The following is a 20408-nucleotide window of genomic DNA, read 5'->3' on the forward strand; positions in this document are numbered from 1 at the left end:
TAAGGGCATTTCTTGCTCTGTCAAGGTGCACAGGGCCTTATAATGGTACATACCAACTCACATTTACCCAAAAACGGTGTGTGCTTCAATCTGCTTTATTAACCAAGCTAGTTTCAAACCAAGATTCGTCATGCGTTGCATTGCATGCAGGTGCACTGACCGATCCAAGTTTATGCACCTCTGATAAGACCGTACAATGCAATAAAGTAAGGAATTACCATGGATTTACGCTTATCTTGATTTAAAAGGTCTAAAAATTGATCCCGTAATAAAATCCTAAGTGTACAAATTTACTAGCAGACAAAAGCTATTAAGATTTGGACTTTTATAAAGTACCTATTTTGATTTCAGTTTCAAAGTAAACTCAAAAGTTTTCTTCACACTTAGTACCTACGTATATGTTTTGTAAAAAATACTTTTTAATTAGTTCATTATTTTCAGAAACAACTAACATATAAGATAAAAACCTATGCGAGCGTATTTATACAATGGAAATTCCCACAAATTATAAAAAAGCCTGCCGAGCCTAGAGTTACCTACCTATACAGAGCGTTGCGTCATTTTCGTATCGTAGGTACCTACCTACTAGATCTAACATACTAATAATACCTACATAATAACTGAAACTTAAAGAAATTATGTATTTTATAAATATATATTTTGCCTGTCTTTACTAAAATTAACCTACTCACATACATACAAGTAAAACAATTTAAACTTGCACTTTTATAAAGCCTTAGAAACTCGTAATAAGTGACTAGAGTACCTACCAAGAGTAGGGAGTATTGCTTTGTGATTTTCCGTATTAAAGCATTACAACCAGATAGATCTCTATTACATACATACATACATAAAATCACGCTTCTTTCCCGGAGGGGTAGGCAGAGACTACCTCTATTTACATTCAAAATTCTCTTCTTTACTTAGCTCTAGGAATTAATGCAAAAAAATTTACTTACCAACGAGAGTAAAAGCTCGAAGTGAAATACTTCAGGTCCTAGTTACCAACATGTACGATTACCTCATACCTACTACATTACCTCTTGTTGACTGTGTTGTTTGATGTCATCGTAGAGTCTCGTGCCAAAGGTTTATTTATAAAAATATTGCTGCATCGATATATAATGTAGAGCGATTCTATTCCTGTTTCCTTTAAAAATTCAGTTTTTTTTTTCATTTCTTATCTATGATTTAAACCTACATTCTTAGCTAGCCTTAGTTAACAACAAGTCAAAAGTATTAACTGAAAAGTAGGTGGGTAAACCAACATCTGTGTAAATTATACTTGAGTCATACAATACATAATACAAAATAAAATATTGGCGACATTTTTAGACATACCTAATGTGCATGTGCAATACAAATTCTAAAGTGATGACGATCACTGTCTAACTTCGAATAATTAAGTAATAGTTATCTACTTAATTATATTTTCGGGCATCTTTTGCTGTCTAGTAGAATCAAGAAATTGTGGTAAGTACCTAGTCAGGCAAGCTGGCCTCACAAGCGCGTCACGAACGATCACAATAAAGTAACTTCATCAGTGAGTCCGCCATCGCGTGCGAGATACGTCGCGTTTCCCGCGCTTTGCCCAACCATAGACTAAACGAAAATACTCTCCCGAATTATCCCGCGAAAAGGTAATTAGTGAATAAAATAAAAATCATGCATAGTGATGTGCTGTGTTTATTGTTTTTATTTGCGAATGCTGGTTAACAGTGATAAGTATTTTTTTCCAACACATTATAACGCAAGTTGTACCGCTACTTTGTTATTGTTTGCTTTGGATTGTAACCTTACCTCACTCAGAAATACACAATGATAAGTTTTCACAAATTTTACTTGCAGTAAAAGACATAATAATATTTTGTACAAACTAAAATAAGTAAGTATTTAGGTACTTAATTAAGGCGTCTTTACAAAACTCTTATAGAACCTACTTATTAAAAATAATCAAACATATGCAAGAAAATATTACCATCGACAATTTTGAATCTGTTAGTCTACTAGTGAAAAAATAAATAACCCTGATAAAATTGGGTAGAAAATCATGTAGGTACTTAGATCTTGACGTAATTTGTACCTTGTAAGTGGTTTTAAGTTTGGAACTCTATAAGGTCATTTTTTTTTTTCAATAATACCATAGATCCGTGGTAAAAGTTCAACTTCTGAGTTAAATGATAACAACAACATAACTTTATTAATATTATACATAATATATAACATAGCTGTTGGTCATCCAAATATATAAAATAAAATATTAAGATTTAATTTTACGCTTAAATATAGAGAAAACTGACTACTTAAGGAACATAGGTTTATAACTTCTTTTATCAATAAAACCATAGATCTGTTCCAATATTCCTAAGTTTCAAGTTAAATAACTAACTATTTTTACCTAAGTATGTAATAATATGTTCGTATTGATAAACTTAGGTAGGATAAACTTACTTCTAAATTTAACGCCTAACTTAGTTTAGGCGTTAAATTTAGACTATTTGTATAGCTACGTTTATGTACCTAATATCTACATACCTATAAGAAAAAAAATAAATATTTTTAAGTTGTAATTAAATTTAATCCAGCCGAAGATGAGTTGGTGGCTGTACTTCGCGCTGGCTCTGGCGGCTGCCCACGCGCAGGAGACGTGCCTCTCCGTCAACGACAATCCTTACCTTCTCTACGGATCCAAGACTGCTTATCTGTTCGCCACAAACAACATACCTTTGGGAAAAATTCATGATGTACCCGGTAAGTCTACATCTGTCTTGGGAATTGCATACACTTGATTTTGAAAGGTAAAAGCTAGTTTTAATAATAATAGTGACATGGTTATGAATTTAATGTTTTACATTACCTTTTACTCAATTACCTCATATCAATGAAAACTTCCTGTGCTTATTTTGCAATAAACAATGTCATTATTGTTTAATGGATGATTCTAAGGTATAAAAGAAGAAATGATTATGGTATGCATAGTAAGCATTTACTATGGTCTATGAAAATTATAGGGCCACTACATCTGTTTTCCATGTAGGTCGTAAAAGACGATTAAGACAGGCTTAAAAAGTTGGGGTTCTTCTTTTAAACGATAGGCTAGCAACTTGTCACAGCTGAACGTGTCCTATTAGTATTTTTGAGACTGTTGGCCCTGCCTAAACCGCAAGGGTTATAGACTTGCTTATAATTATGTTTGTACCTAATTACCTACATGATAAGCTTCTATATACCAACCAACTTACTTTTTAATGAATATGTAAAGAGTGTTTTATGCAAGTTACATACATATTTATCTACTTGTATAAAATAATTGGAATTTGTCCAACTTACCACAAAATAATAGCAAGATATCTTAGAAAATTATTACCACAGCATTACGACGGATTATGTTCATGGAAACCAGCATATTTGCGCACGCCCATTGCAGATACAGGGTTAGCATTTTTTCCATATATCTATTCTTTCAATCATTACTTTTTTACACGTAAAGTTTTTAAGATAACAATAATCTTATTAACGATAAAACACATCAATTTGGTCAATGTTTCATCCTTACACATTACGTCTTTGTTCTTTACGGCGTGGAGAGAGCAATTAAGAAGATTCATTGGCAACGATTTGATAATGCAGTAGTAGTTCTGTAGTACGTAGATTGGCTTCTCTGTAAGTCTACATTCACTAAGATTCCTAAATGTTACGTATATAAGTATTAGTAAGTTATATTTTAGAAATGTGCAGGTTAGGCACATTCCTAAAAATCATGTGTCAAAATCAATATTCTCTTAGGGAAAATACCTTAATTATAAGTATGTATTTACAAAAAAAAAAGGTCAGGTGAATTAAATAAATAGTAAAACGTCCGATGAAAATGATGCAGTGTAGTTCGTTCCGCCGCTTCCTCTACACATGCGCTTTGGAAGCGGTAGTAGTTATGATTAGATTTAAGTGATGTGACGTCAATAAGTGATACCTCGTATCCAATTTTGAAAATAAATCTATTCTATTCTATAGAAAATACGCAGTGATGAAGGTGACAGCCCTAAATATTCCAAACTTCTGACGTTTATAATTATAGCAGCTTGACTAAATAACTAGTTTTAATATTTACAACGGGCCTTGTGTTTATTTATTGCATCATTTTACTGTCTCAAATAACCGCGTGAATACGGGATACAAAATGTAAGAGATTTTCACGAACGGGATGAATTAAAATTATTAATTTTAAAGGTTACCTACCTAGTATTCAAAGTATATAGTTATGTATAACATCGAAAATATTCATTGGTAAATGGCTAGGGTTGGATTTGAATCTGTGCCTTTTATGCGCATCACCTTATCGATTCTACCTAATCATCGCGACGCTCTTAAATAGTTAACAATTACCAATAACTTAAAAATCTTTTTAAAAATATTACCAGACTGTATAAAAATTGTATAATTTTCACTCCGAACAGCTGAAATTGTGCACATATTTCTTTTCCCTTTACGGAGTAAAACAAATTCACTATTGATCGTATTGTACTACTAGGTATGTCCGTTGGTACTTAAATTTAATAAAAAATTATTGACAACTTGATTTGTATCTCTATATAATGCCTATGAAGAGAAAGAAATTTATCTAAAACAAATATAGCTCGTAAAAAAATTAAATTTCAACTTAACACCTTTTCTCTACCGTTGAAGCTCTGTCTATTCCGCAAGCCGTAAGAACGTAACATTATTTATATAGGCACGTATTAGCTTTAGCGATCGTAAACAATTATCATCGGCTCCACCAGTCTGACCTACATAAGAATTTACTCACATGAGATCACACCCCTCAAGGCTTCAAGGGTGAAATTAAATTACATAGCTCTACAATTTATTTAATACTTACCTACCTTAAATAAACATATTAATTCTTAAAGACTTTTATCGACCATTAACGGAGCTTATAAGGTAGGTATATTATTTAGTTTCGCTCTTGATATAATAAAAGTGTAACAGCTAAATAAATAAGATTAAAATAATGTTCTTATTATATTTCCGACGATGACTTAAGCACGTAAGTAACTATAAAATAAAGAGAAAAACGTATTTCTTTATTATAATTAAGTAAGTATGCTTTGTATTAAATGTTGGCTGGAAGAAATTGCTAGCAAGAAATTGCTAGAAATAAAATAGCCTTTGCTCAACATATTCATAATGTAGGTTTTTTGGCTGGACAAATGATAAAGCTGCAATACAAATTAAACTAAGTGCATTCGGTGATGAACAAGTGGTTAGATTTCCATGAGAAAAGCTGAAAACATCTCAAGGTTTTTTTAATCTGTAAGAAAATGTATCAAAATCATCTCCTTAAGAGCTTATCATCGAACTTTATAACACTTCTTACTAATTGAGGGCTTAACCACATCGTTGTTGCCATTGCCCTAATTCTCAGGGGATTCGCAAATTGCCATTATTATATTGCAAATTGTATGACATTACATACTCCTAATAGCAAATTTTGCCGGTTATTGGACCACGAACATGACTGTTACAGTTTATAAACAAACAAAACGAGTAAGCTGAATGTGATCTAGTCTAGAAATGCAGTCAGCCGGCAATGATTGAAGTGTTTAGAGATTCAATTCCATTGCGCCACATTTGAATATCTTTTGAGTCTGTTGATTTTACCATTCTTTAAAGAAAATAGTGTGCGGACATAAATTTGATAGTTTTCCTATTCACTTCTTCAGTTTATTTGACCAGTGTTTAATTTCTTTGTTTTTGACCAATATTCTTTTAAAACAAATGGTTTATTCGAGATGAATCGTTATTATACTTACCTACCATAAATGTAATAGTTCTATGCATATGTCCTTACATTACTCTGAAATATGTGTGCAACTTTTATAAACATTTGCCTTTAATATCCATGGTTTCAATTAACACAAACAAATTACCCAATCGCACTTCTAATTACAGCTATCATCACTTAATAATCAATACATCAAATGATTAAAAATCTGATGAGATATATCAATCAACATAAAATCACATTAACCCTTAAACAGGCCCCGATAAACCGCTACTGTATATTAAGTGTTATATATGGATTTAGGCTTAAAATAACGCCCTTTCCGATTCCTTATCAACAAATTACTGAAAAAACACTGAAATAGCTGAAAAAATGATGTGGGAAAACATAATCCCATTGCCTGGGTAGAGACAACTCTAATCTGTAGGTATATCTATATGTAAATGGTGAAGGCTAGTCTGTTCATAAATTATTTATTTTATATATTTAAGTATTTTATCTTACTTATTTACTTTTATTTTCTAAAGAGTTTGAAATGAAACAACTTTATTACTATCTATTATAATCATCAATCAAATCAACTGTAATTATTATAATTTTTTTGATGAAATGTATAAATGAAATATTTTTATGCCCTTGATTTATTTAGGAATTGATTTAGGAACATAGTCTAAAGCTGCACACTCTTCATTCTTTTCATCTTCTTCTTCTGATGAAGAGTCCCATTCTTCCAGAATAACTTCTATTTGTTTATCTTTGAGCAGCCTCTATATAAAAAACAGTAACAAATGCTAATTTTTAAAAGATATTTAAAAAAGTAAAAATATATCCTACTGCAAATCTCAACTTTAGTTACATTTATGTAAAATAATCATAACCATGCGTATTTTCTAATTAAATTTTGCTTATGTTATAAAACACACGAACATAGTAGGGTGAATAAGCTAGTATACAAAAAATAAGGTAATTTGAACAGGCAAAGGAAATATAGTTCCCACAAATAGTGGTAATCAACAGGTTATGGTCATATCTTCCCCACATTTTATTTTACCTTATTTTCATAATATTTTGCAGGAAAACAACAAAAAAACTTTATAATTTTGATACTATAACTCAAAATCTATAATATATCAAAAAATTGCACGACTTACCTTTCTTGGTTTCGCCATAATCGGAAAAAGTATTGCACAGTTACTGAAAATCACCTCTCCAACGGTAGTCAAAAATTCAACTGGCTGTCAATGACACATACATTCGGAAACACCGAGTTTTAGTATTTGGAACCATAGAGTATACAGTTAAGATTAGATTTTGACAGATTGTGGGCTGTGATTCACCAAAACCCGGCTACAACTTTAAAAAATCTATGTGGGAAGCATACGTCCGCGGCCTGCTTAAGGGTTAACAATCTGATGACACGTCCGATCCCTCAATTAGCCGCAAAAGCCAATCAGTATTGGGTCAATTTAGCACTGACTTGACAAACGGCTGACAGGCGTCGTTTGTCTTCCGAGGTCATGATTAGTCATTGGTGTGACCTAATAAGTAACCAAGCTATCACGTTAATAAATTGCTAATGTTAGCTACCTGAAACTTACCGGTAAGTACAGACATATTTATACTTAAGTACTTAACAATTTAAGTAAAGATTTAGTGAAAATTATGCATTCCATTGCAAGTGGCCTTTCAGTATTTTCAAGAAAGTTACCTTCATCTACACCGTAAGTCATAAACAGGGGGCCAACCACAACGTCTTATAGCAGTATTAGTTTAATATTACATTGATTTTTTGCACCACGAGGTCTTCAAAACAAGCTTAAAACAATATTACTTTTTCAGATAGTTTTGGTGACGTCACCTCTATTTCGTTCATTCAAATTGGTACCATGACGTGACTTTACGCCTATAGCATTATTGTTTTAATGTCAAATTTAGCAATCTTAAAAAAGTTCCTCTTTCGCAACGGATACAACATTATTTACTATTATTTGCTGAAATAAGTGAGTAAATCTACATAGTTTCGGAAAAAAGCTTATAAGAAAGTGAACGTGAATATTATAGGTAGTGACTGCAATTGTTTAGCAATGGATTTGAACTTCGAAATTTTCGATTTCTTGGAAGCCGACGAAGCCGCTAACTCCGAAGAGTTAGATCAAGAAAACGCCGTCGTATGTCGTCGTCGTCTTATTTAGTAAAATTATTTTAAACCACATAACTAAAGTTTTATTCTTGAAATTGGTTTTGAACAAAACTCACTTTATTTACATGGTGACGCTGAAGAGACGAATAAGAAAATGAGCCATAAGATTAAAATAGGCCTCACCTATTATGGCTCAGTCGAAGAAAGTTTTATTCACCATTTAAAACTAACATAAATCTTATTTAAAGTTTGAAACACTTGAGTTGGGTTTGTTTACATTTCAAATTTTTTTTCGCCTATGACAGCATGCGACCTTGCGTTCCGTTCACGATTCACCTCGTCATAAAGATTAGGTTTCATACTTATTTATCAACATTTTAAATCATATGTTTGAGATATTAGTTTATATTACATAATAAGTTACGTAAATATCCTAATGTTTTTGTAAATAAACACTTTTAAATAATTTACAGCAACTTTTATACTTATATTATTATAAATTTTTATCATCGTACTTAATGCGTTATACGGAACGACAATTGAAAGCGATTGAAGGGGATGGCGTTATGTATTATATATAGCGCTGTTTCTTTTTATCCTTTAGCAGGGAATAGACAAAGTCAATAAATCATTCATTCTTTCGCAACACTAAGCAGGAATAAAATAAGATTGCGTGATAGAGGTCATGGTACGAATATGAGTAATGTTATTACAAGCTTATAATAAGACTTCCTTGAAATAAGATTGTTTTACAAAAGCTTGTGGTTGGCCCCCAGTTGATCAATGTAGGTATGAATCGTGGCAGTTTCTTCGTTTCATATTTCCGTCCGGATTTCGCTGATTTGCAGAGAGCAGTTTTTTTAATAGGAAGAGTGATTCAAGAGCAAGGTTTATATGTATAAATGCTATCCGTGTGAAAACGGGGCGGGTCGCTAGTTGACTTATACAAACAAATGTAACAACTTGATCGAAAATTTAGTTAGTCACCTGGCTAATTGACAGAGCATGAGGTCACCATCCAGATCGTTCATGAAGCCCAACTATTTATACTGTATCCACGGTGTTTAACGGCCTTTACATTAGCACGTTACTTCCGCCATCGAATGAACGCGTATGGGGTTTTAAATAGTGTGCGTGTCCAGTTCCCGCCTCATTTCTATTCTATAACAATCAAGAAAACTTCTCTCTCCTTGGTTCTCTCTCACATTCTGAATTGTAGGCTTCAAAATGCGTGTTTGATTTTCTTTTTTTATGATTATGAATAATGTAAGGTCAGCATTTGCACCAAATAAAGATTTGCTTTAATTTTATTTTCATCTCATCTTACATTTTCTCTATATTTTGAGTTATACATACCTAGGCTTTTAAGGTGTGCACAAATGCAATTGATTAAAAAATCTCAAGCTCGCTTGCCGATCAACGAAAATCTATTATGAAACTGTCATAGAGTTAGGAAGGTTTTTTTGCTTAGGTACCTACTTTGAACGGTCTTACATTTCGTTACCACAAACATGAAATCAGCAGCTGTTTGTTCCCATAATATGAGTGCATTTAGCTACGACTATGTATAATTTAATGTCACGACCTTAGATCGCTGCAGAACTATGGAATAATGTGAAGATGTGAAATAGATTCACGTTATTTTTAAATTCATTTAAAAAAAAGTGACAAAAATGTGAATATATTTTATCTTTCCTTCCGCGACTTTTTCCGATAACACTTTTCTATTTTAATTATTATTGTAAAAGAATCTCTGTGTTATATTGCATTCGGACAAACAGACAAAGGGAAATTTGCTGACAAAAGGATTTGTCTGTGAAAAAAATCCAAAGCTTACATTTGTTTCCAATATTCCAATATACTTATTATACAACTAAATAGTTCAGCTAATGGTGCCTACGCCATGGTGCAACGGAGATATATCCTACCTCTATGTGTGTCACACACGTGCCCGTCTATTTTTGTTAGTCGGTTTATTAGCTATGTATGACCACGATCGGATGCTGGTTACATCTGCAGAGATTAACTCCGTATGTACTAATGTTACTAACAAGAACGTTGAGTAAAAATGTAGATCAGCTTTCAAAAAAGTGAGGTTGAGAGGTTGGGGTCCATTTTAATGACTTTTTAACGGAATGAGCTTTAATATTGACTTTTGGTTGATAATTATATGAAATCTACGTCATATTACCTTTATTAAGAAAAAAAATCCTGTAAATTTAGATATCAACAATTTATTTATTTATTTACACCAACGCCAACAATAGAACGGTAGTAGTACACCTCTTAAAGTATTTGGCAAAGAATTCTTATATAACAAAATATAATCGTGACAATCTTCGTTTCAAATACAAAAGACAAAGAAAAAGTATAACATGGGCAAGAAACTGAGAAGTTACTTACAGAAACAAACAAGTTGAAGAACATTCACCTTTCTCACAAAAAAAAAAATTTGTCTTCCATATGGATAATAATCGTATTCCATCCATCCACATAAATATCACAATCAGATATTGAAAACAGATTTGAAATGGAATAAAATGTAGGTAGATGTACAGGCTACACTGTTCGAGTGTACTGGCTCTCATAAACAAACAACGTTTGGTACATCACAAAAGAAACATCGATGTTTTCATCAACAAATCTTAGCGTTACAAAGGAACTAATCGCCTCGTCGATAGAACACAACCTTGACAAAATACGATGCGAAATTAGGACAGCCGCACCTCTAGAAAATCTATTATAATGTACGGTACCGATATGCCATTGTGTCATCAAGTCTTATTCATGTGTATATATTTCTCATGCTTTTTCTCATGAGGTTTCGTGGAAATGATTAATACAAAATCGACTTTTCTACTTCTGTGCTTCCCTCTCAATTCGCCAGCTGAGCGTGGCCTATCAGCTTTTTCGAGACTGTTGGCTCTGTGTTCCTCGTATGAAATAAAGAAGTGATTTGTATATGCTTCCTTCAGGAATTGTCGTCCTGCTTATGGCAAGGGCAAGGCGTGATAGTGTGAAATCGCATCATTATAATGCTCTACTTACAGTCAAATCAAAACGGCGACTATATGTCCTGAATCTCTTCTATTTTGCACACCCACACGGCATGCGACGTCGCATATTTCCTTTTTTCTTTTAGAGTACACTTCTTTGTGTCTTTCCATAAACTCGTTTAAAAAATATATTTGCCTTCATACTTCTATGACTATATTATTTAACTACTAGCTGTGCCCGCAACTTCGCCCTCACCTATTTCATCCCCTTGGGATAGAATTTCAGGATAAAAAGTAGCCTATATTCTAATCCAGGCTACTAACTATATATGTGCCGAATTTCGTTCAGATCCGTTCGGTAGATTTTGCGTGATGCGCGTACAAACATACAGACAGACAGATGGACAGACAGACAGACAGACAAAAATTCTAAAAAAAATTGTTTTGGCTTCTATTGACCCTAAAAGACCCCTTATAGTTTTTTTTTTCTTAAATATCTTCAATGTACAGACAAAGTTTAGTTACAGATTTATTATATGTATGGATTATTAGGTAAGTACTATTATATTATATGACTAATTTATCGTCATGGGGTAGACAGAGCCAATCGTCCCGAAAATACTGAAATTGAGATTCGGATAGTGACGCTGCTAGCTCATTACTTACAATCCCACGTTTATAAGTCTTCCCTATGATTGGGTTCCTTCTACTTCTTCTACTAGCTAAAGGCATATGTAAAGTTCAAAAAGTTTTTAATAAATGTTACAGGTTGTCAACCCATAGCATTTTGGCTCGCGTACCGACATGGGGCGAGTAACCCGTCGATAACAGAGATACCTGAACTGAAGAAGTTGTCAGATTTCAAAAATAACATCCTGAATAATTACAGAAGTGGAAATTTTAGGAACACTAATGTAAGTTGAACTTTCTATTCTTTAAATTCTTATCGGAAAATGTGTCTCTAATGAGAAACAAAAAATCTAGTCCAGGAATATTTTTACAGTGAAGGTCTAAAATATTCCTCTCTACTTTCTCTCCGATATCTGCTCCAACAATTTCGTTTTCAATGTTTGAATATATTTTGCTCCCATTTCCCACATCAAGCTTTGCACCTTGGCCAATCAGCTCTGCCACTTGAACAAAAACTTTGACAAAATTTCAAGTCATACCTCGACATGCCGTAGCAATTTTAATATAACCAGCGTATTTGTTATATGGTCCAGATGATTCTAGTTAAAATCCCGCAAATGATTTCATAGCTTTAGTAAACCATCAACATCTTCAAATTTCAGCAACGCATCTGCGCGGCGGATTTAAATCTGCTCGGTCAATGGGAATGGAACCCCAGGATCAACGTGACCTTCGCAGGGAACCTGACCAGCGAAGGCTACATGTCCACGCAGCAGTTGGCGCAGGCTTGGAAGCAGAGGTACCCGGGGCTCCTCACTGACAACCCTCATGACTATCTGGTGAGATAATTTTACTTTGTGGTCAAAATCGTTACTAGTACCTACATACATACATATAATCACGTCTATATCCCTTGCGGGGTAGACAGAGCCAACGGTCTTGAAAAGACTGATAAGCCACGTTCAGCTGTTAGGCTCAATGATAGAATTGAGATTCAAATAGTGACAGGTTGCTAGCCCATCGCCTAAAAGAAGAATCCCAAGTTTATAAGCCTACCTCTTAGTCTCCTTTTACGACATCCGTGGGAGAGAGATGGAGTGGTCCTATTCTTTGTACATTTGGTGCCGGGAACCACACGGCATTACTACTAGTACCTATTCGTGAATAAAAATTAAAATTATAACTCATTCCACGAAGATGGTGTCTTCCAGATTCTACAAAGACTGATATTATACATAGTTTTAACATTTTCTTTAAATTCCTATCATTAAATCTTGCCTAATGAGTAAAGGCTCCTTCGTGAATATGTTAACAGAATATGTTAAAAGACAGTTTGGTATAAACAGAAGAAACTTGAAGAAAATTTGGTTGTTATTGACTGATTGACCGCGTACAATCTATATAAAAACATACAGTCGAATTAAGAGCACACTGTATTCTTAAACTTGGTTTAAGGTTTTCATAAAACCTCATAAGCTGCCAGATGGCAAAACATATCTTTACATTTAATTTCAGAAATGTTCTAAGAGTGTCTTTATCCTAGCATTCAAATATTTCCTAGTAGCAAGGTCCTTCTTATGTGGATCCGAGGAAATTACCGTGTTTCAATAAACAGACCTAGGCACCTAGGAAGGTTTGATAATTTATCTGCGAGAGATTGTATTTAGTTAAATTTATCATTTAATATATTTATAATTTATCATACATTTAGTTTAAATTTATCATTTTCAGATAAAATACGTAGACGATGAAGTATCTGGTTCCACATTCCGCGCCTTCACAGAAGGGCTGTTCAGAACTCAGGCGGAAAATTACGACATACCCAAAGAACTTGATGAAAAGAAATTGAAGGTAAAGATTATTTGCACGAATTTATTGGAGTAAGATAGACTTTATTTTTAAAAATATTAACATAAAAACAGATGCTAAACTACTGCAGACATAGGTAACTTATGTTTTGTTAGGCCCCTAAAATAGTAAGAATAATGTACGGGACCCTATAAAAAATATCAGAAAAAAAGAACAATTAAATAAATTACTTGAAAAATATTAAGTATAGATCATTACATAAGAAGAAACATAAAAAGTGTCACATTCGGTACAGATTACTCAAAAGTTGATAATTTCTATTTTTCAGCCATACAAATCGTGCGAAAATTGGAAGACACAAGTGGAAGATAACAATGATACTCTAACTCAGAAACGCATCTTTCAGTCAAAACACGAGTTTAGAGAGGTAAATATTATGCCATTTACAATAATTCTTATGAAGTCATCCATTCATTCATACAATCACGACTATATCCCTTGCGGGGTAGATATAGTCAGCAGTCTTCAAAACTAACAAGGCGAGTTTCAATTTGAGAATCAACTAAAGCGACTAAGAGCCATACCCTTAGTCGCCTTTTAAGACCTCCTTGGGAAAGAGATGGAGTCGTCCTATTCTTTTTATATTGGTGCCGGAAATCACACGGCTCACTATAAAGTCATCTTAATAGTATTTATTATGAAATTTACAAGATACGAGTACTTAGTATACGACGATAAATACGAGAAAGTTTCAAACTTACTTCGATTCTAACTCAATCTGTATAATATGTCCCGTATATATTTGTATGTATTAAAAAATCTATGAACCATTTACAAAAAGTTGACGTTATGCTCGGATATATTGCCGATAAATTGTCACCAAAATGGTCCAAGCAGGCTTAAGTTTATTTGCGAAGGGCTTTCTTGAAAGAAAGGAATTGCTCCTTATGATTTCTTGATTTACTGCTAATAATTTTTTAAGGATTAAATCCTATATGTGAATGATGATCTCAATTCCATCATTAAGCCATCCAGCTCGACTTGACTCTTCAGCCTTATCAAGACTGTTAGCCCGTAAAGGAAAACACATAGTGTAGTGATAATGTACATATGGAAGAATGTATCGGTGGCGAAAAATTTCAATGTTATCAAATTAGTCTGGAAACGGTCACTTTTGATTTCATTCAAACCTCTTATTTCTGCATGCAGATGATAACGAACATCTCCCTTCGCCTGGGCTTCAACTACGACGTCCACCCCGACCTCGTATACAGCATGTACCAGATGTGCCGCTACAATAAGGCCTGGGACATCACCACTGTCTCCCCTTGGTGTTCGGTGAGTATACTTTGTTATTGTCACTTTTTTTTTTTATTCAACTTACTTACTTTTACTACTACTTTACTTTATACTAACTTTATATTAATTTAATATATTAAAATTATCACTATTATTACTACATAATTTGAAATTTTACATACCTAGTTAGGTAAAATTACCTAGTTAGTTACCTACATACATGTATTTAAAGGTAATTTTATTAAAATAATATATATAAAACGGAGCTGATAAAAAATAATTTTACTTAATATATTTTTATCAGCTCAGCTTCATAAAATGACTGAAACTAAGGAATCAAACAACACAAAGAGTATGGTTAAAAGGTACATAGGTAACTAGAAATGGTGACCACACTCACGTAGATTTTTGTACCTACTTAAAAATTTGTAACTAATAAAACGAAGCGGACCTAGCATGTTTCCCTGGGGCAACGACATTTTTGATTATTATTTCTTTTGTGTGCATACAAAAAAAAAAACTACGGAACAATCGTCTTTGTCATAGAAAATTAACAAAACACTTGCCATTAGCAACATTTAATAAGCAACATCACATCTATACAATCACGTGGGCGAATCTATTGAAGTGTAAAATTAATGTTAATGACACTTACATTGACGTTCTTAGTCCATTGTTTCGATTGTTACCGAATGACTCATGAATTATGAAATTCATGATTTTTATTCTCATCACTTTGGGTCTTATACAGCTTAAATAATATAAAAGCAAAGGCAAATATGAAGTTCATATATTGAACATAACAATCATAGTAAAAGAAAGAAAGAAAAATCGTTTATTTGGTACATTATTACATTATTTATTTGGTATAGTGAGTTTTCATATCAAATTATTCTCTGATCATCAAAGCGTATTCCATATACTTACCTTATATCTTAATTGACTTAAATTTGAGAACAGCATATGTCATGTTAGATGCCAAGATAATATCTCCACTAGGATTAATGCCCGAAATTTGCAACGGAAGATTGGTGTCATATAGGGTAGCATACTCGGTCCTATCATTTTAATGATTATAACATATCATGCAATAGCAAAATACAACACATCGAAGAATGTATCCTCACACATAAATATATTTGTAGGTGTTTACCCGCGAAGACCTAAAGAGATTCGAGTATGCAGAAGATCTGGAGACCTATTACAAGTACGGGTACGGGTCGGAACTAAGTCCGAAGATCGGCTGCTCACTCCTTAATGATATGATCGGGTTTCTCACCAAACACGCGGAACATGGTGAGATCTTTACTAATATTATCATTGATTTAGAACGAGTATTCAATGTTGGGCTACTAGTGAAGACAAATATAAAACTGACTAATCCTAAGGCACTATCGACAGCTTTGGTAGTCGAACGGTTACGGCATCGGACTTCTCAGTCGTCCAAGATCATGGTCAAAGGCGTACCCCGGGCTCTTCTCCAGAGAGGTGAAGATGTAACCAGGATTAACGCTAGGACGAAGATGGAAAGAAAGTATTCCCACCTCGGCCATGAACCAATGAGTTTCGAAGTTATGTAGGTACATTAGTTAGAATATAGAAAGATAAGATAATATATAAGAAGAAGAAAATAAGACTTAGGTATGCCTTATCAACATTGTGGCTAGGGGCTGACTCGGAAAAGGCTGGTTGTAAAATTAACTATTACTAATGGACTCTTCGTGTGTGCAACTTTTCCAACAATATTTTCAAAATTCCACAGAACACCCCCAACAGCCCAAAGCTCAGATTCAGCTGACAGACTCAGAGATGCTTCTCATGCTACTACGAACTATGGGAACCCATCACGACCCCGCCCCATTGACAGGAGACAACTACCACACGAACACCGTGCAGAACAGAAAGTGGGCAACATCGTTGTTGTCGCCGTACAACGCGAATGTTGCTGCTGTGCTATACAAGTAAGTTGTAGCAGATTATAATTTATATATATGTGGGAGAAGCTTTGTTTTTTGTTTTTATTTAAATCCTTTTTGTTAGCTGACCTCTTACTTATTTTTACGTTGGTAACATTAAGAGATAGAATAGTGAGTCTGTGGTACGATGTAAAACGTTATAAGATGCGTTTTTAAGAAGTCCAATAAAATAAGAAGATTTACGATATAATTCCGCACTGTTTTACTTTCATTCCCACATATATAATGTCAATATAAGTTTATAGGTATAGACTATAATGGCTATGTAGCGGGGGCTATGATTCGGCTCGACCCCCACCAAAGGGAAGATCTTCCGCCAGGCTAGTTGTTATGCCTGGAGAACCGCACCTCCAACGATTTTGTGTCGGAGTTTGTATATATGCTCCAATCTGTAAAATCTTTGCTTGCGCGATTTAGGCTTTATTTTTTGACTGATAGCGTCGCGTGATTTTATTTTTTATTGTTGTGACGTGTGGCGTTGACATGTCGCCACAACTAAGGTAGATCTAAAGACATAGGGAATCGATCATATCCAGTCACTGACAGGTGATAACCATTCTAGTCTACTATTATTTCTGTTCTGAACTGTCTTTGGTAGGGACCAAAGTGGTCCCTACCAAAGACGGTTCAGAACAGAAAGTGGCCCACATCTCTGTTATCGCCATAAAACGCGAATGTGCTGTTGAGAAATTCGATGAGAAGGATTAAGATCAGAATAATGCTGTGATGAATTCGACAAAAACTACTTATATAGTTTTCATGTACTTGTTGCCACTGAGATATTAGGCGTTATTCGTCCTAAGCGACTACTTACATTTTGGAGCACTCTCCCGTCAAAGCATCCATTACCATGAGCCACTAAAGTTCCACATTCTTAATCATCATCATAGCGACACCAACCTAAGAAGTGCAACTGTTTTAGATTTTTTTTTATAATGGGTTAAGAATCTTATTTTCATCTCCAGGTGCACATCAAACGGCAATTTCCAAATCAAGGATCGCTACCAAGTTCTCTTCTTAGAAAACGAGCGACCAATGGTCATTGAGGGCTGTCGCGTCGGCCTGTGCGACTGGTCGCTAGTCGTCAGCAGGTTCGGGGAAATCGCAAACAAATGCGATTTACAGTTCTGCAGTGGATCGCAAGCCTTACGTTCATGGGGATTTTTGGCTGTTATAGCGGTTGTTATGAAATTGGTGTTTTAAATAAGGATTTAAAGTTATATTTTCACAGTGAATTATAAATACTGTAAATAAAACCGGTTTCAATTTTAACGCGCATGTTGTATATCATACTACTAATACTATCTCACATACTTTTCTATTGTCGACGAGCCGAAAAAAAGTATGGTAAAAGCGCTTTCAAACGTATGTTTTTTTGAGAACTATGTTTTGAGTTTGATGTTAGGTCATTTACATTGTGAACAGCTGATATATATGCTATAAAATGTGTATGGAAATTCGATGTTTTTAAACTATTTTAATGTATATCCGACAGGTATTATAACCAACAGTATAAATCCTCCTTAGTAGTTATGGTTATAATACCCGTCTTTGCTACACCCTGTATATTGACGTTAAAAGGTTTATTTCATATTTTAGTACTAAGTATGAATAGTAATAAATTCTATCTACTTAAATGTTTCACACATCATAACTAAGGGAGATTGCTCCAAGTTTGCAAAAGTAATTGTTGTAGAAATATATTAAACTTTACATCATGTTATACTTTTGAAAACTCTTATTTTAATATAAGTATATTCTTTAAATCATGTCTAATACAGTCACGAGCATTAAATATGTAGGTATTTGCAGCTGTGTACACATATTTTGGAATTATTGCTTGCGACTGTTCATATTTTAAGTGAAAAAAATGTTACTTAATATTTTAAGAAGTTAGTTATTGACGTTTTAATTGCTATTAATCAAGTAGGTACATCAAGATAAAATATTTTATTTTGTATATTTTTAATTGTTTCATCATTTAAAGTTAAGTAAATTGTAGTCAACAGATCGTTTAAGATGGCTTTTAATTACACAATGTATTTTATATCGTTTTTAATGATCAAATTAACGGTGCTCAGTATTGATTTGCTATGCATTTATTTTTGTGCCATAATTTGGCAATTATGCATCTTATATGTTTATTTATAAAGTTAATAATTAAGCGAGTTTAAGCGAATTAGTTTCAAGTACTTAGTAATCCATTCTCAAAAAGACGAAATTGGGTCGTAGCGCAGATTTTTACGACCATCACACACTTTTAATCGCTTGAAAATTAAAAAAAAAGTTTTAAGATATGTAACAATGTCCCTGCTTATTCTAATTCCGTAAAAAAAATTATCTTTTCAAATTAGATCATGTACCTAAACACATTTAAAAAAAATATGTATAATACATTTTTTTTTTTGCAAAGTTTATAAAAATTCATGACATACTTACTGCATTCTCAGATGAAATTATGTATGTTTAGATTTTTAATATTTTTATTACTGTATTTTTTATTGTATACTTACATAAGTAACATAGAAATAATGTAAACGTTACAGCCTGATGTACCAAATAAACGCAAATAAATTATACCTACCTACCATTGAAAGTTAGTGTAGTTTGGTCAGTTTGTTTGCGATTGTTAAGGTTATACTTTGTCAGTGTTGTATTAGGTCCTCCGATCCCCAAAGACACTAAACTTTAAAACCTAGGTGGTGATAGATGTCAAAGCTAGCTTACGCGGCCATATAAATCTAAATTACATTGCCTTACCTATTACATATCTTGGTAATACAACTCTTGCACCATAAGATAAAAGTAGGTAATCAGGAAACTGAGAATTATTGTAGTTTCTAAAAATTCCCTAATAAACTACGTCTTAGGTCACCTCCGCTCTTAGATCATTGATGCAAGCCTTCGCTCATTCATATGTACAGTCAACGTCAGGAAAACATGAACAAATAATGTCATACAAAACAAAACCATAGGGTTTTCATGCCGTTGACTATTCGCAATTCGTCTGTCACCACCCTTAGAATAGTATTGCTGTTAATTCATAGATATTTACTTAGAGCTATTTGTTGTTGTAACTAAATATACTAAATGTTTTCAGTGTTACTGTTTCCGTATTCTATCGTTGTTGTAACTCGCACCAAATATAATTTGTAGCGAATAAATTGTTGAAATATGTAAATATTATGTTTAATTTTTACGTCCCCTTCGGCTGAAATGAGAAAGAAAAGTATTTCAAATAAACGTTAAACGAAAATATAAAAAAAGACAATGCCTCATGTAACGTTCTAGCTTTCTTGAAAATAAAAAAGTATTAATCCACCTTTTTCGTGAAAGAATAACATACTTATTTTTTACGTCGTTTAATTTTAATTATAATACCTACCCATAATATAATTATAATGATTTATTTTTTATTTATTTTTAATTTGAAGGGACAGAGACAAAAACAAGTTAGTTATCATAAATATTTAAGTTTATTTCATTTACAAAATTAACAACTTACGGCGTAAATCACATCGTGTCATACACATTTCCTACAGCTATTTCGTAGGAATATTACGATGAAAACCATGACAAATGGTTTTTAAATATTGATTAGAGACTAATCTCTATTTTTAATTTAATATAGTACCTTGTGGTGCCATGCACCACCTGTTCACCCAACAAAAAATAATAGGATTACTCCAAATCTTACCCATGGATGTCGTAAAAGGCGACTACGGAATAGGCTTATAAACTTGGGATTCTTACTTTAGGCGATGGGCTAGCAACCT

At 33.4% G+C, this 20408-nt stretch overlaps 1 protein-coding gene across 1 annotated transcript; it reads left to right on the plus strand.

The window, feature by feature from the left end:
- The first annotated feature begins 1514 nt into the window (after nt 1–1514).
- LOC106142564 (multiple inositol polyphosphate phosphatase 1) lies at nt 1515–19800 on the plus strand. Its single transcript, XM_013344361.2, has 10 exons — nt 1515–1640; nt 2586–2751; nt 11687–11832; nt 12211–12387; nt 13280–13399; nt 13686–13784; nt 14567–14695; nt 15802–15952; nt 16419–16617; nt 17598–19800. Exons 2-10 carry the CDS (start codon nt 2592–2594, stop codon nt 17833–17835), a joined length of 1419 nt encoding a protein of 472 aa, XP_013199815.2. The 5' UTR covers nt 1515–1640; nt 2586–2591; the 3' UTR covers nt 17836–19800.
- The last annotated feature ends 608 nt before the right edge of the window (nt 19801–20408 follow it).

Source organism: Amyelois transitella, chromosome 12 (genome assembly GCF_032362555.1).
Source record: "Amyelois transitella isolate CPQ chromosome 12, ilAmyTran1.1, whole genome shotgun sequence".
NCBI classification, from domain to species: Eukaryota; Metazoa; Arthropoda; class Insecta; order Lepidoptera; family Pyralidae; genus Amyelois; species Amyelois transitella.

Coding starts and splice junctions, on each gene's coding strand:
- LOC106142564 (XM_013344361.2), top strand. CDS start 2,592: ATGAGTTGGTGGCTGTACTTCGCGCTGGCTCTGGCGGCTGCCCACGCG. Junction 13,785..14,566: donor CAAAACACGAGTTTAGAGAG/GTAAATATTATG, acceptor TTCTGCATGCAG/ATGATAACGAACATCTCCCT. Junction 15,953..16,418: donor CACCAAACACGCGGAACATG/GTGAGATCTTTA, acceptor AAAATTCCACAG/AACACCCCCAACAGCCCAAA.